This window comes from Podarcis filfolensis (genome assembly GCF_964270895.1).
Source record: "Podarcis filfolensis genome assembly, chromosome: 5".
Taxonomy (NCBI): domain Eukaryota; kingdom Metazoa; phylum Chordata; class Lepidosauria; order Squamata; family Lacertidae; genus Podarcis; species Podarcis filfolensis.
Window position 1 is genome coordinate 33,599,788 of NC_139608.1, and position 25,869 is coordinate 33,625,656.

Below are 25,869 nucleotides of genomic sequence, written 5' to 3' on the forward strand. Positions count from 1 at the left end.
TTTCTTCTCCTGAAGATATCCTTCAAGGCAGCGGAGGTTTAAGATCAGAGTTTTTCTTCTCCTGGATGGACTACCTTTCCAGGTTGATGAGCCCCATCTGCCCCTCATTTCCCTCTACAGCACATGCTGTAACTACATCCTTGATCATTGTACCTACTATATCTTCGCATTCAGGGGAAGTTCCTAACTCACCAAGGGTTTGAGACCCATCTGCAACCTTCACCTTGGTTTAGCCAGTTTATGGGGTGTTAGGGGACACGTTGTGCTCCTTCTGGGATAGTTTTTCACCTTTGGTTCCCACCCTGCACTCAGCTCTCACCTGTGGCTCCTAAAGGCTGTCAGCATGTGACAGAGGCCACAATCCTGTGTACATACTATTATAAGAATAATGCTATAGAGTATAGAAAATAGAAGCTCTCAAGTGGAAGTAATTGTTATGTTAAAGTTTCCCATGGATTTAGTTGTCGATACTTTATTTGTATGCCGTGTTTCCATTTTATAATAATTACTTGAATCTTCTTTTAACCATTCTACTGGGCTTGAAGAAAGGATTCTAGGTTTAGATTTAACTGTATTATTTTGTTTAGATGGAATGTAATGTGGAGTTGCTTCCCACAATGTCATTCTTAGAACTAAAAATAAAGCAGTTGGAGACAGATTATTTAAAATTTAGCCCAGCACTAAGAATTACTCACACTCAGTATACTTACACTTCAGGTGTAAAAATGTTTAGAAATGAAAAACGTTAGAACTAGCAATGCTGAATGGGAGTTAGTTTTCTGTTTCATTGTTACCTAGAATATGGGTTGCAAAGTAGGGTTTATGCAGTCAAATGCCATAGTTTTGTGAATACAATCACCAACAATTCCTGAGATTAACAGTACCTTTTTCCAGTATGCCATTGTCCATTGCATTAAAAAAATTACTCTGAGCTAATATTTCATTGGGGGCTAATTTAAATAGTGTCGTATGGGAGTAAAAGGCATTACTTGCCATAACAGGTTTCAGTATAACTGAGTTGCTTTATCATGTACTGCAGTAAAGCCATGATCCGGCAAAGGCTTAAATCACATGCTTCACTGTGATCACACTAGCTCCTCTGGCTTCCAATTACTGGGTGAGTCATTCCTGAAAAAAGTACTGAATCCCACCAAGGCTGTTGCTGGCAATCTTGAATATATTGCTGTCATGCTAACACGTTTAAGCAGGGATGGAGAGCCTGTGGCCCTCCATATATTGTTATGACTCCAGTATACATCAGCCCCAGCCAGCACAGCTAATGGTCACTGATGATGGGAGCTGTAGTTGGCAACACACTTGGAGGACCAAGGTCCCCATCCCTATTTTTTAAAGGATGAAAGGGGCCCTCCTAGTGACAGAACTTTAAAAATTGTAACCAGCATTCAAAGACATGCACAAGTAGCTATGCATAGTCAAATGTTCTTTGGGTTTCTCTTTCTCAGGTAGCAGTCCTCATGTAACATGACAGGCTGCCTTAAAATGGAGAGTTTGAAAAGCAATCTTGGACTGGGTTGGGGACATAAATCTATCACCTTCACACAGTTAAGAAGCAGGATCACACCTGCCACCGTACCACACAGTGAGATAATGTTTGTACATAGAGCCTGCTCTGCACATGTAGGCTCACCCTGTGATGTAGCTCCTCTCTGACATTGTCACTTCCACACAGGGAGGGTATAATGCATGAAAGTGACTGTAGGGTCTCCTGTTCCAAGAGGACAAGTAGCAATTCCACTGTGGAAGTCCTTGGGTACAACTATAATAATTCTTTAAAATCCAGGATCTTATCAAGAAGAAATTTCTGCGTGCTCTTTCATAGTTATCCACAAATATTTGAATGGCCTTTTTAGACAAAATATTTGGTAGTTAGGACACTGCATGTCTCACAATAAGGTAGGGGAGTGTTTGCTGATGTCACACTGAGTTGCATGAGAAAAGTCAGCATGAGCTCAGGAATTGTCCCCTTCCCCAACAGGATGACACTTAAAGGGCAGTTGCAGCAATGAGCCATGAATCTGTGAGCCCCTGCTCATTTGAGAACTTACCCGTTGGAGTTGATCAGTCATGAATTCAGGGTTTGGATAGTATTGTCCTTCAAAACTTTGAAATGTGAATGAGGGTGTCTGTTTCAAGTACTGTATTGGCTTGAACATGAACTCTCTGTGGCTTTATGCAGATTTATGGCTTTATGTGACTTTACGACTATCTGCTAGCTTTACCCTCTTCTAACAAAACCAGGCAGGGGCAATGGAGGGATGGAAACTGAGAAGTTCTGCTCTTAAGTCCAAAATACTGTTTGGAACTGTGGCTGAAGCTTTTGGTGCTCAACATTTCAAGGTCTCTGGGCCAGGATTGTTGACATTTTTCAGTTGCTCTAACATACTGTTGCTCTTTCCTAACTTAACATCTGGGTGCAAGTAGGGAAAAGTACATTGTTTTCATGCTTGATGAAACCAGTTTTGAAACCCATTTAGGAGGGCACTCCCAACTTTCAGTGTTCTTATGCTCTGCTGTGAGCTAAGGCAAACCCTTTTGTGTGTTTAATTTTGGAAATCTTTGCAGACGAACACTTTTCCAACACTTTTCCCTTGCCACCTGAATCTGCTAGGTGATGGTCACAGGAGAAGTTTTAGTTTTGATATTTTACCCATGAAATTGCTATTAAGTTTGTGAAACTCACTACCACCTTACAGATGGGTATGTCATTTCATTTTTGTTCAACTGCCTTTGGGTACCTATAGCTTGCCACATTATAAACAACCATTGTAGGACAACTATGTCTGACATGGTTGATGAAAATGGGTCAGTAGATAAAAATATACCAGTGTGTAAAATTCCAGCAGCACAAGAGAAACAGCTGCATAAGCCCTGTGTCTGGCTAATCTATGTTAAGCATTAAAGTTAGCTGTTGAACATTTTTAGTTTTCAGTGTCTCAGCACTTGTTTACCTTCTCATTTTTCTCTGCTGACATTGTGAAAAAGTTACTACTTAAATGGGGAATAAAAGATAGAGCTCCATTAGTGATAGGATAGCTTTGAGAGCCTGTGCATATTGACTCTATTTTAGCTATATCAGTGCTACCATTCCCCCCCCCCGACTGAATGTGGTAATTATTTGTCTGAGGATTGAATATCAGTTCTGTTCTTTTCTTTTTACTTTGGGTTTGCAGGTCAACCACAAGTTTATGTACAATAATCTTAAGATATTGGATAAATCACTATTTCAGAGGTTAAAAATAAATTTAAAATATTTTATTGATTGGTTTACAGGTCACCTTGTAATGGAGTTTTCAGAGTGCTTTGGAACAAGAAGATAGACAATAGACATAGTGTTCTTGCATTGGCAACCAATTTACTTTTTGTAATTTGATTTACGTCAACAATAGGGCCAATAAGATGTAATGATACAATATGTGTGTTGAACTAGTTTGTAATAAGAATGCCAAAATACAAACAGTGCTTTGGAAAGTCAATTTATTGTTTAAATGTAATGGAATTTTAAAATTCTAAAATTGCCTATCTACACCAGATAGTCTTAAAAAGGCATATCAAAGTTTTTAAAACAAACAAATCAGGTGGAGACCAGTATTGTGATAAACATGGACCAAAGATTTGGTCACATGAACCAGTGACTTGGCTTTTTATGGGTTAGTAGAAAATATTTACCCAAGTCAAATGTTTAATTGAATTTTGTTATCCTTAGTGTATCAAACATTGAGGAATCCCAAGGCTTCTGTCTGGTATGACTGTTTTTATAAGATGTGAATTTTATGTAACATTCTTTCTCTCAACCCATTTCATTTTTATTCATGGAGTTGTTAGAAAAGACAGTGTAATACTGCAGGTAGGTTGGCATTTCACATAAGTACTATAGTACTTTTAAATACTGGCTTGGATCCCAAGATAAGTTAACCTAGATTCAGGGGTACCTAAACTTTTTTCAAAGAGGGCCAGATTTGGTGAACATGTGTCAGGGCCAACCAAAGTTGTTGAGCTTTTGAAAGGCATGATATAAATGTACTAAATGATGAATGATAAAGCCACTTCAAATACAAAGGGGTTAATACTTTTTTATTTAAAAACCCCACAATTTCTCTTAGTTTTCAAGATGATCAGTCAGTGCTGACCTGCATTCCATATAATCACACCCCAAACATTGTTGTGTGCAAACAATTTACTACTTGTTAAAGAAAAAATGCTAGAACATGGATGAAGGACAGACCTGTTTTCCAGTTGTTTTTTGGGGAATTTAGTACATGATCGAAGATTTGATGTTCATATAATATGATTTTAATCCTCTTTTAGTGGGTTCATGACCTGTATGCTAAATTGTTCCAGAAGTATGTACTTTTCCTGGATAAGAGCCTAGGTTTTATGTGAACAGGCCCTGGGGCAGAAGTAAGATAATGTGAAAGGGAATATTGACACAAGAAAAGAGACAGGAAGTGGTTGAAGGTTGGTTTACTAAACCAGGGATTAAGAGGATAAACAAGGGCCTTGTTCCAGGCAGTATTCCATTCCCCTGTGGTGCAGCTGAGGAATTTTCATCTTGATATGATTGGATGAAAAATTGAAGTTTCATTCTGTATAATTTTTTAACAAAAGGAATGGTAGGGAATGTTCCTTCCCTCCATTTTTTAAATTGCAAGGTGATTTTGGATCAGGGAGGGCATCTGTCAGGCACCACCTTAGCAGGAGTTTACCCAAAGATAGTTACAATAGACTGACACCATTAAACGTCCTGACAAAAACTATGCTTTTTCAAAGCTCATAGGATGACTAAGCTTAGCAGAACCCTGTGGACTATCAATTTCAATCACTTGATGTGGGTTGCTTGTCATTATCTCTTCGTAGATCATGATTTGGCATTTTCCACCTGCAGCAAAGGTAGTAGCAATCTGCTAAATAGGTATTTCCCCCTATTCCCCCACCCCCCCTGTCATTCACAATTCCAGCTACAGAGAACTAAGCAGTCTTTTGAAGTTGAAATCTTTTCAGCTGCTTTATCAGATGAAAAACGTTTGCAAACATCCCAGTTTAGTGCATGTGGAGTTGCCTAGCATGCATATCTGAGAAATTCATAATGGCAGCTGGCTTGGAATAGAAGTATTTCTCCAGCTCTGGAAAAATTGCATTTTAATTAAAACACTAAACCGCTTACTATTCTGAGAGAAGGAGGACAGGGACAGTCCTTCACCTTATTTTTATATATTTTCTTTCTGCTGCTATACTTATTTGTACTATAAACTAGTTTCTATAGGTGGCCTAAATTGCCTTAATGACAGAGGGTGGAAGCCAACATTGTGCAAGCAGACCGGCTCATGCATTGAGACACCTCCCTCTTCTCCCCTGCAACCATTTGTATGCACCTAAAATGTGCTTTGCAGGGCCCATCAACCCTACAGAAATGTTCTTGTGGAATTGTGGGTGACAGAAAGAGAGGAAGGTGATCCCCTGTAGCATGAGTAGAAGTCTGTGCATGGACAGTTTTGGATACAACTGAAATATTTACTAGTTTTACTGTGCATTGTAGGAAGATAAGTACTGTAGTACATGGGAATAGTGGATCTATACTTTTATTTTATTTTATTTTACTATTCCGTTTGTAACAAATATAGTCCAATTGATGGCAGAAGCATATTGATTATCTCAGTGTTCATAGAATTATAGAGTTGTAAGGGACTCCAAGGGTCATGTAGTCCAACCCCCTGCAATGCAGGAATCTCAACTAAAGCATCCATGACAGATGGACATCCAAACTCTGCTTTAAAACCTCAAAGGAAGGAGAGCCCACCACCTCCTGAGGGAGTCTGTTCCATTGTCTAACAGCTCTTACTGTCAAAAGTTATTCCTGATGTTTAGTCGGAATCTCCTTTATTGTAAATTGAATCCATTGGTTCAGGTTCCACCTTCTGGAGCAGGAGAAAACAAACTTACTTCAGTTTCCATGTGACAGCCCTTAAGATTCTTGAAAATGTCTATCATATCTCCTCTCAACTCTTTTCCCGGCTAAACATTCTCAACTCCCTCAACTCTTAGTTTCCATACCCTTTATCATTATGTAAATTATTTTGGTTTTTTACTCAGTTTTGTTGTGGTGGTGTGTGTGTGCGCATTTATTTTAGTGATAAAATGTCAAAAGCTCCATCACTAACACCTTGAGCCATCAGATGTAGAAATAATGAAATCATGTAGCTCTAAGTAGAGAATTAGCCATTCTAACATCTTCTCTAAGATTCTGAGCATAAATATATCCTTTAGGTTTTTCATGTATCAGACTGATAGCACTAGTGGTGATATTATTGTGAATTGCAACCCAAAACTTGTGGATTGTATCTAACATAAGTCATTCTTGGAGTAGGCCCTTTGAAATTAATGAACATGACTAATATGGTTCCAATAATTTCAAGGGGTGTTATCTTGAGATGACTAATATTGGCTACAACCCTATGTTTATTTGTAGGCTATGGCCCAGATCCAAAGATAACATTGTTCCTTGAGCCCAAATCAAGAGTGACTTGCACTTGCTTTTCTTGAACAGCAGCCCTCTGCCATTGTAAACTGCAAATTCCAAATGTGTGTGTTTATGTGCATTGCCTCCCACAGGTGAGATGTGCAATTTTCCCATGCTACAACATGCAGTAAGAATAGAGGCATAAGTAAGCCTTGCCTCCTTGCACACTGTGCTGTAATGTCTAAAGCAGAGGTCACCAACCTAAGGCCCATGGGCCCGAAGCAGCCCGCGGAGGTCGTTTGACCGGCCCATGAGCCACCCCCTAACTAAGCATAGTTTGTGGCGATTCTCAGGCCCTTTTTTTTTTAACCTGTAGCTTCTACTGCCTAACTGGTTTCCAGTTATATATTTGCGTTATTTGCAGATTAAAGCCACTGCTGGCTCTAATTTGCAGATAATGGCGTTAGAACAGCTGAAATCTATGAATGGCCTGACTGATGGAAATATTCAGGCTTGAAATTGTGAGCCCATAGAATTGTGCCAAGTTTCACTGTCCATCCCCACATTGTTCCAATGAAGGTTTTTATTTACATTTGTTGTAAACTGAGCAGTAGCGATTTGCTTCCTGACCCAGACTGTGGGCTATTTTCATTTGTGTCAGGTGGGGACAGGCATTCTTTGTCATGACATTGTGACCTCTGCTCTGTCAGCTTCAACTGTCCTTTTGTTTGCGGCAGGAGTAACCAACCCATCAGCATTTTTTAAGCACAGGCTTTTCTGTTGTATCCTATCGAGAACGCTGGAAGTCCAGTCATGAAGTAATTTAAGGAAACATTTATTAATTAGCACATACATATTTGATGGCTAGGCTGCTAAAGCATTTGTTGTTACCTGTTTTGTATTTGAATAAGTAAACTGTAAATATTGCTTGAAAAGGTTTACTGAGTTACAGAATGCTACTCATATTTTAAATACCTTCAGGTCTGTACTTCAAGCACTTTACCTACAGGTGGCTTGTGTTACTTGTATCAGAGGTTGTTGACCAAACTACTAATGAGAGTTGGAGCCTTTTTGAAACCATAGAGTATTCATCATAGAACTACTGGAAAAATACAACGTAAAAATAAACTGATCCTAATCTCTGTGGAGTTCAGTTGTGCACTGAGATCCCATATGAGTACTGTTAACTTCAGTGTGGGGGCCAAAAGATAAGAGAATGTTTCCTCTGCATGGTTAGATCTCTTTTTATCATTTGTAATTACATACACACGACACTTTAGTTTTACCAGGACAAGCTTCCAACAAGGCTACATTCTGCCTCTCCTGTGGCCCAATGGCAATGAAAAGTTTCAAAGTGGCTCCATTTTTTATTAGCCGCAGACCAAAAACTCACTAATTTTCACTATTGTTAGCAAAAATGAGCCATTTTCATAAACTATGATATGAACTTGGCTTGCTTCCACTAATTACAGTTTGTCTTGGGTTTATACATCACAAGAACCTGCCCTTTGTCTAAAATGGAAGCAGATACTTCTGCAGTGTCAGAGGCAGACATGAGGGGCTCAGGAACAGCATTTTGACTCTGAATACAAGTTGCAAAGTTTCTTGCTAAAAAAAGTGAGATGATAATAGGAAGTAGTAGAAAGCACTGTAAAGTCTTGTTCAATTGTGGTGCCTTCTTGCTTTGGCTAAGCGGTCCTAAGCTTTGTTTTATTGCTCCTAACTACAGACTCTCTCTTTTAAACTTTTTTACAGGTGAAGGAATTGTAGAAGGAGAGGCGTGCTTAGGTTGCAACCATGCCATTTCCTTTTGGCAAATCACACAAGTCTCCTGCAGACATAGTGAAGAATCTGAAGGAGAGTATGGCAGTGCTAGAAAAGCAAGATATTTCTGACAAGAAAGTAGAAAAGGTATGTTTTTGCATTTGCTTCTTTGGGGATCTGTTTTAATACAAATATGTGCTCTCCATGCAGGAGAATAATGTACTGGCTATGTATTAGTTTTGTAGAGAGCTTGTGTCTTCTCTCCCTTTTCTAAAGTAACGCTTCCAGGAACCCATTACCGTTCCTCTTTGTTGATGCTGGCACCCAAATGCTTCAAATCTTTGTAAGCAGCCTATGTGGACATGGACAACTCCCCAGTGCTGATGCTGTTTCCAATCTACACTAATTTATTTTCTGTCACTACTACCATCATGCCATCTCAAACCTACTCTTTCCTGAGCCTAGCCTGTATTCTCACCTGATTCTTTCCTATCTCGGACCCACTACTCAGTAATCAGTCGCTTGAGATTGCCCACCAGTATGAGATGTAAGTGTCTATTAACAACTTTGATGAGTGTAGTCATCTTCTCAAGCCACCAGACTATAGGACATCTCAGCATAAATGTTCTTGAAATTGTTTAGTGCAAGTGTTAGTCTGAAGTTTCTCCCTTATGTTGAATGCAGTACTTGAAAAACTTAGAAGTCTTTAGTCTGTGCAACAGTTAAAGGAATGGCTGAAACATGGATCTTCACAACCCAGTTTGTAAATATGTATATTCAGTTGCTGAAAAATACCCATAGTCTCACTGATGCAGAGGAGAAACTAGTTATAGCATAGTTAAGGGATGTAAGATTTCTCTCCAAAACATTTTCAGTTAACTTCAAATATAAGTAGTGTCTTATCCACCCCCACTGCAAAAATAATAAATAATAATAAATTCATTGTGTCTCCCTTGGAGAGATGGACAGATAGTTTTGAAACAGGTGCTTAAGCCAGAAATACTCCCATGCCGGATGACTGAATCAGAGGAAACATTACTTTGAAATTAGCTGTATGTCACAACTTTTTGAAGACAAACTTGGGGACACCAACTAGGAACATGGGAGGACCAAAAGTCTCTTTGGTAATAAGCATAAAGAGCCACATTTAACATTTCGCAAAGTCAAAGGAGTCAAGATCTGGACAGCTTGGAGCCCAGTTGCACCAGGGGAGAGGAAGTAGTATATATTCAGGCAATTGTAGAGAACTGGGGTGCCAATGGCGGATGCATGCAGGAATTAAGTAACTGTTCTGGAAGGAGTGGCACAGAAAATGTAGCAGCTATATAGAAGTATATCAAATGAAGCACTGCTTTTTTGTTGGGGAGGGGATAAGGGGGGATGGCAGAAATAAGAATGATGATGGTGATGTTTTAATATACAGTGGTACCTCAGGTTAAGTACTTAATTTGTACCGGAGGTCTGTACTTAACCTGAAACTGTTCTTAAACTGAAGCACCACTTTAGCTAATGGGGCCTCCTGCTGCTGCCGCGCCGCTGGGGCATGATTTTTGTTCTCAACCTGAAGCAAAGTACTTAACCCGAGGTAATATTTCTGGGTTAGCGGAGTCTGTAACCTGAAGCGTATGTAACCTGAAGCGTATGTAACCTGAGGTACCAGTGTACTTAAAAGGGAGCATAATTTCATGAAGACAGAAATTACTTTTGGGGGAAAGGCACATTTGTAAAAGCTGGAAAAAACAAAATGGCATTAAATGGAAAAGGAGGTCTCAGTTATACTAAAGATTGTTATAATTGTTCTGAAATGCAAGCTAAGCTGCCTCCAGAGTCATTTTTGAAAACCCAAGTTTATTGCTTAATTTGCATCTATTTTTCCATGGCGGGCATGTTTCAAACAAGTTTTGACCAAGTTCCACAGGTGTTGAAATGATCACCCACTGATCACCTGACAGGACACTTGAGGAATCTATGAATTGAAAAATATGGTGAAGTTGGGGTCTTTTTTTGGCCCTTTGTTTCGCCCCTGTACTTATTTTGCCATTTCATCTTCAAAACAATTTCTGGTGTGCTTTTGTGTGAGAGAGTACACATGGATGTGACACATGCACACCCATTTGTACAATGGACTTATGCTTCCACCAATGGAACTCCCCCCCAGCACCCCCCTCAAAAAATCAGCTCCTAAGGGTTTAGGAAACTGCGGGAGGTAGTGGAGGACAGAGGTGCCTGGCGTGCTCTGGTCCATGGGGTCACGAAGAGTCGGACACGACTAAACGACTAAACAACAACAACAAGGGTTTAGGACTCCCAGCATACGTTTCTTGTTGTTGTTTAGTCGTTTAGTCGTGTCCGACTCTTCGTGACCCCATGGACCAGAGCACGCCAGGCACTTCTGTCTTCCACTGTCTCCCGCAGTTTGGTCAGACTCATGTTTGTAGCTTCGAGAACACTGTCCAACCATCTCGTCCTCTGTCGTCCCCTTCTCCTTGTGCCCTCAATCTTTCCCAACATCAGGGTCTTTTCCAGGGAGTCTTCTCATGAGGTGGCCAAAGTATTGGAGCCTCAGCTTCACGATCTGTCCTTCCAGTGAGCACTCAGGGCTAATTTCCTTAAGAATGGATGCGTTTGATCTTCTGCAGTCCATGGGACTCTCAATAGTCTCCTCCAGCACCATAATTCAAAAGCATCAATTCTTCGGCGATCAGCCTTTTTTATGGCCCCTTCATGGATCACTGCCTTGCCGTGGCGACGGGGCTTGAATAACTCGGAGAAGCTATGAGCTATGCCGTGCAGGGCCACCCAAGATGGACAGGTCATAGTGGAGAGTTTTGACCAAATGTGATCCACCTGGAGCAGGAACCGGCAAGCCACTCCAGTATCCCTGCCAAGAAAACTCCATGGACAAAGACAAAAGGCATATACGTTTCTTATATTCCTGTAAATTAGCCTTCCCCGACCAGATGTTAGACTCCCAACTCCATTAGTCCCAGCTGGCATGTTAGTGGTAAGGGTGTTGGGAATTATAGTCCAAAACATTTGGAGGGCACCATGTTGGGGAAGGCTGATAGTAAATCAAAGCAAACTTTAAATAATTTAAACAAAAAAAAAATTTTTCTTTCCAGTAGCACCTTAAAGACCAACTAAGTTAGTTCTTGGTATGAGCTTTCGTGTGCATGCACACTTCGTCAGATACACTGAAACAGAAGTTGCCAGATCCTTCTATATAGTGAGAAGGTGGGGAGGGGTATTACTCAGAAGGGTGGTGGGAATGGGTGGTTGGCAGATAGCTGAGATGAGCCTGTTGACGGCTCTTAACGACTGCAATAGGTCTTACAGGAAAAAGCAAGGGGTGAGAAGGTGAAAAATGGCTTTGTCATGTATAATGAGATAAGAATCCAATGTCTTTGTTCAGACCAGGTCTCTCCATGGTTTTAAGTTTGGTAATGAGTTGCAATTCAGCAGCTTCTCTTTCCAGTCTATTTCTGAAATTCCTTTGTAGTAATACAGCTACTTTGAGATCTTGTATAGAATGTCCTGGGAGATTGAAGTGTTCTCCTACTGGTTTCTCTGTCTTGTGATTCTTGATGTCCGATTTATGTCCGTTTATTCTTTGGCGTAAGGTTTGGCCTGTTTGTCCAATATAGAGAGCTGAGGGACACTGTTGGCATTTGATGGCATATACAATGTTAGACGATGAGCAATTAAATAGTCCCGAGATGGTATGTGTGATGTTGTTGGGGCCAGTAATGGTGTTGTCCGGGTGTATGTGGCAGCAAAGTTGGCATCTGGGTTTATTGCAGGCTCTGGTGCCAGTGTCCGTGTTACGTCTGGTTGTAGTATTATTGTGGGTTAGGAGTTGTTTAAGATTGGGTGGCTGTCTGTAGGCAATGAAAGGTCTTCCTCCCAGAGCTTGAGAAAGAGAACTGTCATTGTCCAGGAGAGGTTGTAGATCTCTGATGATGCGTTGTACTGTTTTGACTTGGGAGCTGTATGTGATGACTAGAGGTGTTCTGTTATTTTCTTTTTTGGGTCTGTCTTGCAGCAAGTTCTCTCTGGGTATCTGTCTGGCTCTGTTGATCTGTTGTCTAACTTCATCTGCTGGGTATTTTAGTTCTAAAAAGGTTTGCTGTAGATCTCTTAGGTGAGAGTCTCTGTCTGTAGAATTGGAACAGATACGGCTGTAACGTAGTGCCTGGCTATATACAATGGACTGTTTGGTATGTTTGGGATGGTAGCTAGAGGCATGTAGATATGTTTGTCGGTCAGTTGGTTTACGGTATAAGGTGGTGTCTATGCGTCCATCCTGTATTTTTATAGTAGTGTCCAAAAAATGTATTTCTTGCATAGATTGATTCATTGTTAGGTTGATTGTGGGGTGAAAATCATTGAATTTCTGGTGGAAGGTGTCCAGGGTCTGTTGACCATGTGTCCAGATGATAAAAATATCGTCAATGTATCGCAGGTACAAGAGAGGTTTGAGTGGGTAGGAGTTTAGGAAACGTTGTTCTAAATCTGCCATGAAGATGTTGGCATACTGTGGGGCCATGCGGGTGCCCATTGCTGTGCCGCTGATCTGAAGGAACAGGTCATCACCGAATTTGAAGTTGTTGTGGGTAAGGACAAATTGGCAGAGTTTGGTGGCAAAGTCCGCTGTGGTTTTGTCTGAAATGGTGTTCCTTATAGCTTGTAAACCATCGTTGTGTGGGATGTTGGTATACAGAGATTCCACATCCATAGTAGCTAGTATAGTGTTGTTGGGAAGATTATTTAAAGATTGTATTTTCCTCAGAAAATCTGTGGTGTCACGTACATAGCTGGGAGCACTGATGGCATATGGTTTCAGAACAGAGTCCATATAACCGGAGACACCCACTGTAATAGTGCCAATACCTGAAATGATGAACAGACCCTGGACACCTTCCACCAGAAATTCAATGATTTTCACCCCACAATCAACCTAACAATGAATCAATCTATGCAAGAAATACATTTTTTGGACACTACTATAAAAATACAGGATGGACGCATAGACACCACCTTATACCGTAAACCAACTGACCGACAAACATATCTACATGCCTCTAGCTACCATCCCAAACATACCAAACAGTCCATTGTATATAGCCAGGCACTACGTTACAGCCGTATCTGTTCCAATTCTACAGACAGAGACTCTCACCTAAGAGATCTACAGCAAACCTTTTTAGAACTAAAATACCCAGCAGATGAAGTTAGACAACAGATCAACAGAGCCAGACAGATACCCAGAGAGAACTTGCTGCAAGACAGACCCAAAAAAGAAAATAACAGAACACCTCTAGTCATCACATACAGCTCCCAAGTCAAAACAGTACAACGCATCATCAGAGATCTACAACCTCTCCTGGACAATGACAGTTCTCTTTCTCAAGCTCTGGGAGGAAGACCTTTCATTGCCTACAGACAGCCACCCAATCTTAAACAACTCCTAACCCACAATAATACTACAACCAGACGTAACACGGACACTGGCACCAGAGCCTGCAATAAACCCAGATGCCAACTTTGCTGCCACATACACCCGGACAACACCATTACTGGCCCCAACAACATCACACATACCATCTCGGGACTATTTAATTGCTCATCGTCTAACATTGTATATGCCATCAAATGCCAACAGTGTCCCTCAGCTCTCTATATTGGACAAACAGGCCAAACCTTACGCCAAAGAATAAACGGACATAAATCGGACATCAAGAATCACAAGACAGAGAAACCAGTAGGAGAACACTTCAATCTCCCAGGACATTCTATACAAGATCTCAAAGTAGCTGTATTACTACAAAGGAATTTCAGAAATAGACTGGAAAGAGAAGCTGCTGAATTGCAACTCATTACCAAACTTAAAACCATGGAGAGACCTGGTCTGAACAAAGACATTGGATTCTTATCTCATTATACATGACAAAGCCATTTTTCACCTTCTCACCCCTTGCTTTTTCCTGTAAGACCTATTGCAGTCGTTAAGAGCCGTCAACAGGCTCATCTCAGCTATCTGCCAACCACCCATTCCCACCACCCTTCTGAGTAATACCCCTCCCCACCTTCTCACTATATAGAAGGATCTGGCAACTTCTGTTTCAGTGTATCTGACGAAGTGTGCATGCACACGAAAGCTCATACCAAGAACTAACTTAGTTGGTCTTTAAGGTGCTACTGGAAAGAAAAATTTTTTTTTGTTTTGACTATGGCAGACCAACACGGCTACCTTTCTGTAACTTTAAATAATTTGTGGTCAATCATTGAGGATGGGTTGGAAAAGCTATTTTTAAAATGCAGAATTAAAAAGGCACATCAGAGACCAGCCTTTTAGCAATCACAGCCCAATCTGCAGTCCTGTCACATAATTATGGGCTGAACTGTTAGTTTTATTTTAATTTGTTTGCTTTAGAAGGCTTTTAAATGTGGCCCAGTTGGTTAAATAACTGTTTTCTGGGATGTTGTAGGAAAATATTTACACAGCAATGTTCACGCGCAGGTTAGTTTTCAGTCAGTCAACCAGTACAGTTTATAAGCCTAAAATTCCACTTTTCTACACCTTGTTGTGGTGTTCTATACTTCCAAATCTACAGGGAAATGTGGCTCTGGTTTGCACAACAGAATGTGTGGAACTTTGTTGCCCACATAGCACTGCAGATTGTGCCTGCAAAAAGAAATTGTAACACCCTACAAAATAATATGCCTCTTATAAGTAGGATTGGGGGTTGGGGATGCACATACTGCAAGAAATTAAAAGACTGGTGTTAATATAGCCATGCAAGTATAAACATGAATGGCATTTCCCTTTATAATGTGCCTATTCCCTAGTGCTCTTAACTTCTTGGAGTTTACCCTGTGAAGCTGTTGGATGAAAGTTACTACCCTAGCGGCGGCTAATTGTTTTATCTCTTGGGTGGTTGGAGCAAATTAAATTATCTTGAAGCTGATGTCACTTGCTTCTGGAACCAGAACTAAAATCACTGTGGGAATTAGGCATTCAGATTCAGGCAAGGGTTTAGTCCATTGGTTGTTTATGCTCTTCACAATAGGATAACTATTGTTCCACCTGGAATTTTAATTAGTAATGGTGGGAAGAGTGTTGTGCCGTTCCTTTCTGGCTGCAAGGAGCTTGATCTTTCTAGCTGCTGCCTTGGGAATCCAAAAAACGATATGGACTTATTTGTCCGGGTGGCAGAAGCTGCTGTGGAAAAGAATTAAGCTAACTACACAGTTCCTTCTATTTCTAAAGAAGCTGCAACTCTTCTCACTACAATTTTTCCTCTCTTCTCAATTGGCAAAATATGATCTAATCTTCAGTGTATTTAAAGTACGACTCTTAGAAATAAGCTATGCTATTGAGAAGATGGATACCATGTTTAAAGTTTTGAAACAGATGTAAATCATACATTTTATGGAGGATCATGTTAAGGAAAGAGTCCTGTTAAACCAATCTTCATGGTTGTGTTGTGTTTTATAAATGGTACCGTCTACCGCACTACTTGATATGCTGCCTCTTAAGCTTCCTTTCATTTCTTTTATAAAGAAGGGCATTCTGTTTCACATTTTAGATACGCCTTAATATGTGAAATGTGATACACAAATGCACTTAAAGATTTCATGTACAATCTTCTGAGGCCCTTCTTCGTGCGCTTCCTCCATGAGAGGTCTGGAGGCTGGCAACACAAGAACAGGACTTTTTTCAGTGGCTCCCTATCTGTGGAATGCTCTCCCCAGGGAGGTTCACCTGGCGCCTTCATTATACATCCGTAGGTGCAAGGCAAAAACGTTTCTCTTTAACCAGACCTTTGGTTTATTGTCATCCAGTGCCCTTTTAAAATGCGTGGGTTTTTTGGGGGGGTGTTATTCGGTGGTTTCTGTTTTTATTTTGATTATATATTTTGTGTTTTTATATTGTGATTATCCTGTGAACCACCCCGAGACCTGCAGGTGTAGTGCAGTATATTATTATTATTATTATTATTATTATTATTATTATTATTATTATTATTATTATTAGCACTAGCATTTTCCATAAGAATTATTTATTAACTTAGGTGTCACAAGAAAAATGTCACTGGAAAGTAACATGTGGTAGAGATTGTGGCTTCAAATTTTTAAAAGTTCTCTCTTTCCTATATGGTTGATACACACAGCTTCCAGTTTTTTACTCAAGGGGTACAATAATTACTCAAAATAACAAATGAGCAGCTGTTTCTGGGGTTACCCCATTCTTCTTCTCACCAGAGTCCACAGTAGCATATTGTTGCCTCCCCACTGACCTCAGTGAATGTGTATTGCAGAAGTTTGTAGCACTGAAACTCTCACGAATTGCTCAGTTTAGGATTCTCTATATATGTGCATATCTTCTGTGCAGTGTGCAAGCCTGCACATTGACATGCACATATGCAACGGAACTACTTCAGATTTGCAGTGATCTCAAAACTACTATTTACCTGGCAAGAGGTTGAACAACCCTTCTGTAAGCTAAGCATTTTTGATTGAATGGAGACCAAATGCTCTCCACCCTGCAGTGCTCACAAAGTTCCCGTTTATAACCCCTGTGCATTAAACAGCCCTGGTCCCAATTGGGGCTGGAAAGCAAGAATGTGCAGCCTGTAGAACTGATTGCTATTTGTAACAGAGCAGGCAAGAGGGATTTGACGGTTTCTTAAATACCTGTTTTTCCTGCTTAATATAGCACTGCTTATGGTCTTTAACAGCTGTTTTTCATGTTATGCCAAAGAACCTGTTGAAACAATAGGAAATGCCAGATCATTAATCCTACATCCTCTTAACCAATTTGATGCTGACAGCATATGTAAGTGTGCACTAAATCTTTTCAAACGTGAGTTGCAATTTCCTACTCATTGGCAGCCTCCCTGCTGTATCAGAAATCCTTTTGACCAGATCAACTCCTGTTTTGAGTTTCTGGAAAGGCTGATGATCTCATGGCTTAAAAATACTGTGGGTATTTGAATTTTGGAACAGTTCAGTATTGAACTCTTCCTATTTTTGAGCTCAGAAAGACATTTCTTCCACAACTTCCCCCTTCCAAAGCAAACAAGCCTTGTTTTTTGTTTTTGTGTGTGTTGTTGTTTTTTAGAAGAGAGAGTGATTAATCAGCATGAAGGAAATGATTCTCCTAAATATCCTCAGGAATATCACTTCCTCCTAGGGAGCATGGAATGAATAGTTTTCTCTACCTAGAACTATTATTATAGAAAAAGAGGTGCCAGAACTCACCATGAACACCTCCCTTTTTCTCTTATGATGGCAATATCATCCACCTGAGAGGTGCCGGAACTGAGTTCTGGCAAGTTCTAGCTGAAAAAAAGTCCTGCTTCCTGATTGAGTTCTAGGAACAGAGAACACCTCAAATTCCATGTTTCTTGATGAAATGATGCCATTACAAATAGTGAGAGGTTGGAAAGCCCTTTCTCTCACTTGCAAGCTGTCCCTACTGGCACATCTCTGCTCTCCTCAAACAGATGGCCTTGGAAGGCGGCATGTTTCACCTATTCATTTAGGGTGGCATTTTCTTGTGATATTGATTGCAGGTAAATTTGGCAATGGTGGTTTATTGGGTGAGTTTGGAAAAACAATCAACATCCTTAGGTTTTAGATGTCTCCCCTGCATGGTGTGGATTTTACTTCCAATAATGTAGGAGTGAGGAAATAATATTAGGGGTTTTTTTTGTTCTTCAGCATGTCACTTTGTGTTAGGCTATCTCTGGACAATTTTGTGTATGTTGATCTATTTCCAGCTTCTTGGTTTACCTCAGCTTTATTTTTAAACTGCCACTGTGCTGGTTTGTGGCATATATAATTGCTCTTGGTGCAGTAAATATTTACTTAGTCATAGAACAGACCTTGCTAGCATTCTGACTCCCCCCCCCCTTCTCTCTCTAACCTTTATTCAGTGTGTAACATCCTTGACTTTCAGCTAAAGTATGGCATTCTTGGTCCTTTTGTGGAATATGTTCAGATGACAGCTAGCTTCCCCCACCCCAACTAAATCGTCCCAATCCCCCCCCCCCCCATTGTAGAGTGTCATGGGATTACCAATTATTCTGTAGCTTAGTCACTCTCCCCTGGTTGTGGGAATGTGGCACACTGAACTCTCATCACCACTCCAGGTTTTTGTGATCTGGCTGAACTACACCAGTGAAATTGTGTATTTAAAAAATGTATTGCATTTAGCCATCTGAAGCTCTCTGTGTTTTCAGCACATAACAAACACCACTTAACCAATTAGGAATAATTTTATTCTTTCAGTGTATAACCAGGAGGTAGGTATGCATAGGTGGACAGAAGTTGGGGCTGTAATTTTATCAGTGAAATATGTGTTGATGTTCATTGTTCATTTTGATATCTGTTGCATGTTTTGGTGCTCAAGCACATACTAATGAGTAGCTTGGTTTTGGCTTTTGAAACAATTACAGCTTTTATGTTTTTCCTTGCTCAGGCTACTGAAGAAGTTTCCAAAAATTTAGTTGCCATGAAAGAAATCTTGTATGGCACAAATGAAAAGGAGCCTCAGACAGAAGCTGTTGCTCAGCTTGCTCAGGAGCTATACAACAGTGGTCTTCTTAGCACCCTAGTAGCTGACCTACAACTCATTGATTTTGAGGTAAGAAAATGTTACACAGACTCATTGCAGCTTCAGTTTCAAATTCATGTTGCTTTAGAAAACCATGTTCCCCAAAGAGAGCTTCCTAATCTGTATTTTGGAAAGTGATGGAGAATATATGCTCACACATAAAATTTCTGGATTTATTATTAAGGAACTTTTAGAACTTAGACAGTTGTTTGACTGTAACATCAAAAGAACTATATTGTCATAGCACATTTTATACCCAACCTATTACTGCAGTTTGACTCCTAGTCCTGGAAAGGTAAAGCACACAGGATCCCTCATGTTCAAAGGGAAGTAAAACCGCTCAAGGCATCCTGGGTCATGATCTCCTCAACCACAGTTTTGTGGATCCACTCCTACTAATTTTTGCTGCTGCCCTAGATCAGGGATGGGAAAATATGCTATGTGATTGGTAGGATTCAGAAGAACATCAGAAGAGCCTTACTTATCTAGTTCAGGATACTGTTTTCACAGTATCCAACCAGATGTCTATGCAAAGCCTGAAATTCATGATTCTAAATGAGACAAACTTTGTAGAGGGAGGGGGACACCCAGCTCATCACATGCCTGCAGACTTTTGCGGAGAGGTAATATTGAGCCTGGTGATCTGGGGAGAGTGAAATTTCAGCAGTAATTTCTGTGAAAGGAGAAGCTATGTGTGCATTGTAATGTTTCACTTGAGCAAAATGGCTCCTTTTTTAATGGCATTGCAACAGAAGCCCTGCAGGTGGTGTATCTGCATGTGTGCATTTGGAACCTTTGTGGCTGCAAAGGATTGCTAGATTTTGGTGAACTTGCTCAAGGCACGTTAGCTATGCTTATTGGTACTGAGGTGACAACTCTGTTGTCATTTTGATTATCTGAATAGTGCATGAATGTAAATTGGATAAAGGCTTCTGCTATTCCAAGAAGTAATATACAGAGAATTCCTTTTAATTCTCTGTGAAACAGAGCTGTTTGTCCTTTCAATGGATCCTGGTATGATGAATTTACTTTGGAATGTCAACTCTCTCTGGTCTCTCCTGCTTATTGTCTTACCTGACACTGTTATGAATGATATTTTCCCCTTGGAGGTGCATTCCAGAATAGATTAATCAGGAAGTCCACAAAGCCACTGTGATGTCTTATAAAACTAGATCCTTGTGATCTGTTAAGGAAAATTTTAAAGTCGAAATTACATTGTATAAAGTTCTAGAAAACACTCATATGCTAAAAAACCTTATTTCTCTTTAAACAAATGGCTTTCTTAAACTACATTCATTCTTTTAACCAGTTATTTCTGTACTGTCTCCTTTGAAGTTGCCTTTTCCATATATGCTTACTGAGAAACTCTGGTCTAGCTTAGCAAGAGTTTTTGTTTGTTGTTTCATTTTAATTTTTGTAAGTCCCCCTTTAGTCCAGGTTCTGAGGAAAAGGTGGGATATAAATTGTTTTTATTAAATTTATATTCCAAAGGGCAGTTTACAATACAAAAATACAAAATAAAAACACAAAATTCAAAACAACATTATTATTATTATTATTATTATTATTATTATTATTATTATTATTATTATTATTATTTTAAGGCCATAGATTGTTTAATCAGCCCATGGCATGGTCAAAGAGGAATGATTTTGCCTGGCATGCCTACCTGGGGAAAGAGTGTGTTCAGAAACGGGGAGCTACTGCAGAAAAGGCACATTATTGTGTTCCTACTCCCCAGACATCTCATGGAGGAGGCAAACAGATAAGGACCTCAGATGATGATCACAGTGTCAGGGTCTGTTCATATGGGGAGATGCAGTCCTGAGCCGTTTAAGGCTTTATAGGTCAAAACCATCACTTAGAATTGGACCTTGAAACCAATTGGAGGCCAATGCTGTCAGGCCAGAATTGGCGTTACATGCTCAGACCATTTTGCTGCTGAATTCTGCACCCTCTGAAGTTTCTGAACTGTTTTCACAGGCAGCGCCACATATAGCGCATTGCAGTCATTTAATCTAGAGGTTAGCAGAGCATAGACAACAGAGGTTAGGCTATCCCTGTCCAGATAGGTGTGCAGCTGGGCCACCAGCCAAACTGTTGGAAAGCACTTTGCACCACCAAGATGGTCTAAACCTCCTGTGATACAAATGGATCCAGAAGTACCCCTAAGCTGCATACTTGGTCCTTCAGAGGCAGTGTAACCGCATCAAGGGCAGACCACCTCCCATCCATCCACTAACAGTGCCTCAATCTCAATGAGTTTCAGCTTGTTGGCTCTCACCCAGTCCACTAATAATAAACATAATTACTTTCCAGATGTATTGTTTGCTTATGGAAGGGATATTAGGTGTTCTAGGTTTGAGGTGTGCATTTACTCTTCTTCAATAGATGTCCAGTGGTTTGTGGGCAGACAGATCTTCAGGGTGTTGTGTGTGGACCACAAATTACCTTGCATATCTATTAAAACAAATGCCCCCAGGGAGTTACTTCAACTACTGGAGTAATTTTTTTTCTTGGTTTCTCCTGAAAACTGTTTGTTAAATGCCTTCTTCTGCTTGGGCCAGTACTAGTAGCTTTTAGTCTTCACCTCTGCCCACGAAGGACGTGTGTTTATCATCATAGTGACAAAGTTACATCATTGGAAGTGGTAAATAGTTCAAACAATGATGTAATTGTGTATTATTGTGAACCATCACCAAGTTCATTATGCGGCTAACAAGGAAATACTGTTACTAATGGCAAGTCCGGAAAGAATAATGAGACCCTAGGCAAAATTGGCTGAGCTGGTGAATGACGCTTGACTGTTGTGATACGTGGGGTTTGGGTGAGGCCGCTTCCAGAAACACTGTCCTACTCATTGCCGGAACAAAGAGCTCTGGTGCTGCTTTGGGCCAGCTTACAATGGAATTGGAATTTAGAAAATCATTTGTCTTTTAAATACTTAGCATTTATATTCAGCAGCTCAACATCCAACTATTCGTGCAGGTGGGTGGGTAGAAAACTTCAAGCACCCCCCCCCCTTTGCAGCTTCCATTTGGTGTGGATAATGTTTACAGACAGCTACTGGTGGCATGGGTCTCTTTCCATGATAACAGCACTTCTTCCTTGGCTGGATGCCATTTCTTCAGTTTGAGCCCATGTGATTGTTCTCACCCATATTGTTTGAGACTCATGGCTGTTACCTCAGCTGCACGGGAGCTGCTCACAATAAAATGGCTCCCATATACTCAGAGTAACATTGAAAGTGAAGGTAGCCAACACACTGCCTCCAGGTGTTGTTGAACTACTGCATGGGTAGGCAAACTAAGGTCCGGGGACCGGATCCAGCCCAATCACCTTCTCAATCTGGCCCGCAGACTGTCCGGGAATTAGCGTGTTTTTACATGAGTAGAATGTGTGCTTTTATTTAAAATGCATCTCTGGGTTATTTGTGGGGCATAAGAATTCATTCATATTTCCCCCCAAAATATAGTCAAGCCCCCCACAAGGTCTGAGGGAAAATAGACTGGCCCCCTACTGTAAAAGCTTCCATCATCCCCTCGTACCTACGGGACAGCCTCTCCTGGTATGCCCCACAAAGAAACCTACGGTCTGCAAATAAAAACATCCTGAATGTCCCAGGCCTCAGAGAGGTTAGGCTGGCCTCAACTAGAGCCAGGGCCTTCTCGGCTGCGGCTCCAATCTGGTGGAACGCTCTGTCACAAGAGACTAGGGCCCTGCGGGACCTGACATCTTTCCGCAGGGCCTGCAAGACAGAGTTGTTCCACCAGGCCTTTGGTCAGGGCGCAGCCTGACTCCCTCCTCTGGCAACCTGCACAGAATTTTGCTTAATGGTTGCCATCAACTTGATTTTAATTAATTTTTATAATGAAATATTTTTAGAATGTTGGTTTATTTGATTGTTTGATTATTTGATTGTTGTTAGCCGCCCTGAGCCCGGCTTCGGCTGGGGAGGGCGGGATATAAATAAAATTTATTATTATTATTATTATTATTATTATTATTATTATTATTATTATTATTACCATTGGCCATGTTGGCTGATGCTAATGGGAATTGTAGTTCAACAACATCTGGAAGACTGTATGTTTAAACCACCTTGAACTAGCAAAGAAACCCTGTCAACAACATGATCTTCCTAGATAAATGTTTTAAGGCATTGCTTGTGGCCTTTTTTCCTGCTGCTTGTAGTAATATCTACTAACTATAAGCAAATGAATAAACTGTTCTAAGGAAATTGATATAAAGAAAGGAGTAGTCTTGAATACAAGTGTAACTCATCTTGAGGTACATGAAACAAGATACTGTTCCATTTTCAAATGCCTAATAGTCAATTCAGAACATGAAGTTTACCTGCTAAGAGTGTGTCACAGATGAAGTCAAACTTCACATGGGATGGAAACTTCAGGTATGGTACTTTGGTTTCATTCTTAAAGTACACAAATCATGACTGGATAAGGGGGATTCCTAGCAGCAACCAGTGATATATATAACTGTGATAAATTTTATTCTAGGACTAAATAAAACCATAACTCCTAAACCTGTGTCATTGGTTAAACTGTGCTCTGTGCTTTATATATTAAAATTGGCATCGCAATAGCAAATGTTTTGGGAATTCTTGGGCAATAGTAAGTGCAAGTCTTGGACAATTCAGTTTGCAGCTTTAAAGGCATGAAGTTATGGTCTCTTCATGTTATCCCTTTTTATATTCACCACTGATTCTCTATGCTGTATGGCTTGTGTTTTTTGCAGGGCAAAAAGGATGTGGCTCAGATATTCAACAACATTCTGAGGAGGCAAATTGGTACAAGAACCCCCACAGTCGAATACATCTGCACTCAGCAAAATATACTGTTCATGCTGTTAAAAGGGTGCGTATAGTATGTTGTATAAACAAACATAAACTGCTGTACTTCCAGCTTAAGACTAGGTCACCCCCCGCCCCCTTTCTCCTGCTCTCTTCAGTCAGGTACGCTATCGGTGATTGGAAGTCAAACTGAGCTGTGAAAAGCAGATGGCTGAAGTTGCTTGCATGGTCATAGGTCTTTGCTAGAAAAATTCAACCAAAATTATGAAAGTGACTGCTGACTGTACGTGGAAGAGACCTTGAAGGGCAATGGAGACACTTTTTGAAGCTCATGCATTCATAAAGGATATGAATTCCATGTTTGGTTTCTCTTTGAATGAACTGAATCATTACTCTTCCAAGGGAGTAACTAATACTTAAAACACATTGGACAGCAAATCACCTCCTGTGTTCCTTTGAGATCTCCCCTTTTGTTCTTGCATTTGGTGCCTTCCCTTCTTTCCTCAGTTGTATTTGACCTGGTTCACACTTAATGCTAAGCCATACCATGGTTTATCACAAATGTGTAGGCTACTGAAAAGGAGATTGCAGCCATTTTTCTACTCTTCTGGTCCCCACTGCTGTGACTTAAGGCATGGTTTGGCTTAGCATAGAGGTGGCTAACCTTTTAAAAGGACATACTTTGGCATCACAATAAGGAACCTACAGGAGTGTTCAGTCATTATATTTTAAAATAGTAGCAAGACCAGAGGAGGAATGATGCAGTCACAATCTCCCTATCATGCCTTCATACTAAGCCATAGTTTGCCTTAGTGCTATGCGATAACTGAGCCTTTTTGCTTAGAAACGTTCACCTTAAAGTTTCCCTATAGGATCACAGTTAGGCAGCGGTTTTGCACATAGAATTATCTGACTCTGCAAACTGGGCCAAGACATTTGACCCTGTTCCTTTTGTTCACAGAGCAGAACTTCAAACTGAAGTCATGCTCCACAATTCACCCTGTGGCTTGTGATACACCGTTGGCTCAGGCTTGCCCAGACAAGGGCTAATTCATTATGTGCACTCCCTGCCATATTGCTGTTTCCGCTTCTTATATTAATTGCATTGTTTCATTGAAGCATCATGCTTGGTTTTTTTAACATTCTAACAATGAAACAAATGTGACACTTTACACCAAATTAATGGATAACGTAAGTGTTGGTGCTGTTTGAAACAGAGGGGTATTTGAGATTGTTTTCTTCCGTACTTAAGGAAATGACATCTCTTCCTTTTTTTAAAAGGTTAATGAAAACGGTTAATTAAGAGCTTGCCAACCTTAAAACACTTTGGAAGCCTTTCACACAACAGAACCCAGTTATTTTTCTTTGCTATTTTTTCTCCTGATGATGATGATCTCAATTGCATTTGGCCAAATGTTTAGGGTAGCTTCTGTTTTCCTTTCTTACACCAGCTAGTTCTTGGGGGAAAGCAGTATAGCATATTTTTGAGGTGCTTAGTTTTGCATGCATAAATAGCTTGATGTTCTCAGAATGAGATGCTGTGTTCCTTAACTAGGAAGATAGATAATCTTAAAATATTAGGGAGGCCACATTCATCCCACATTTCCAGACCAATCCACTCTGTACATCACCGAATGCAGCAGGAAATCCCAAACAAGCAATGTGTTCTGAACACATTAAACTATACTTACTTGTTCAAATTTTGCCCATCCAAGTGTAGGTAACAGTGCATTAATCACCACTAAATGTTAAGATCACTTTAATAGCTAAGGTGCAGTCTAGGTAAGTTTAAGTTCAAACTATTGAGAGCTTTTTCAGTCAAACCAACACAAATATGGTAAGAAGCCTTTGCAGATACTGGAGTACCAGTGTAAATGCTCCTGACATTCCATCTCCATGAGGAAGCTTTGAAACCCCTTTCTACTTAATTTGGCGCTTCCAAACAATTAAATTCAGCTTTGTGTTGAGTGCATTTTAAAGGTGTGAATGAGGGTCATTAAGTCTGAAAGACTAAAGGGACACAGCTTTCTAATAATATGAAGTTTGTAATATGTATTCCTGACCTCTGTTGCAACCTAAGCCTTTGTAGATTAGCAGCATTTGAGGTTATGAACCTGACTGTAATAGGAGAGGGAAAAGTAGTTGTTCCAGAGCCAAATTATCTGAAGAATCAGTCTTCTCTCATACCAATGGGCATAT

General features: G+C 40.3%; 1 protein-coding gene across 4 annotated transcripts in view; it reads left to right on the plus strand.

The window, feature by feature from the left end:
* The window catches only part of CAB39 (calcium binding protein 39), a 51,437-nt gene that overhangs the window by 18,254 nt on the left and 7,314 nt on the right, over positions 1-25,869 (plus strand). For 2 of the 4 annotated variants that reach the window (XM_083613917.1, XM_083613920.1), the window contains exons 2-4: positions 8,231-8,386; positions 18,726-18,890; positions 23,616-23,734. In XM_083613917.1, coding sequence (XP_083470043.1) covers positions 8,273-8,386; positions 18,726-18,890; positions 23,616-23,734 — 398 coding nt within the window. In that variant the 5' untranslated portion in view covers positions 8,231-8,272. Of the gene's footprint in view, positions 1-2,058; positions 2,154-8,230; positions 8,387-18,725; positions 18,891-23,615; positions 23,735-25,869 lie in introns of those variants that run through there. The other 2 variants (XM_083613918.1, XM_083613919.1) reach the window with 2 other exon arrangements.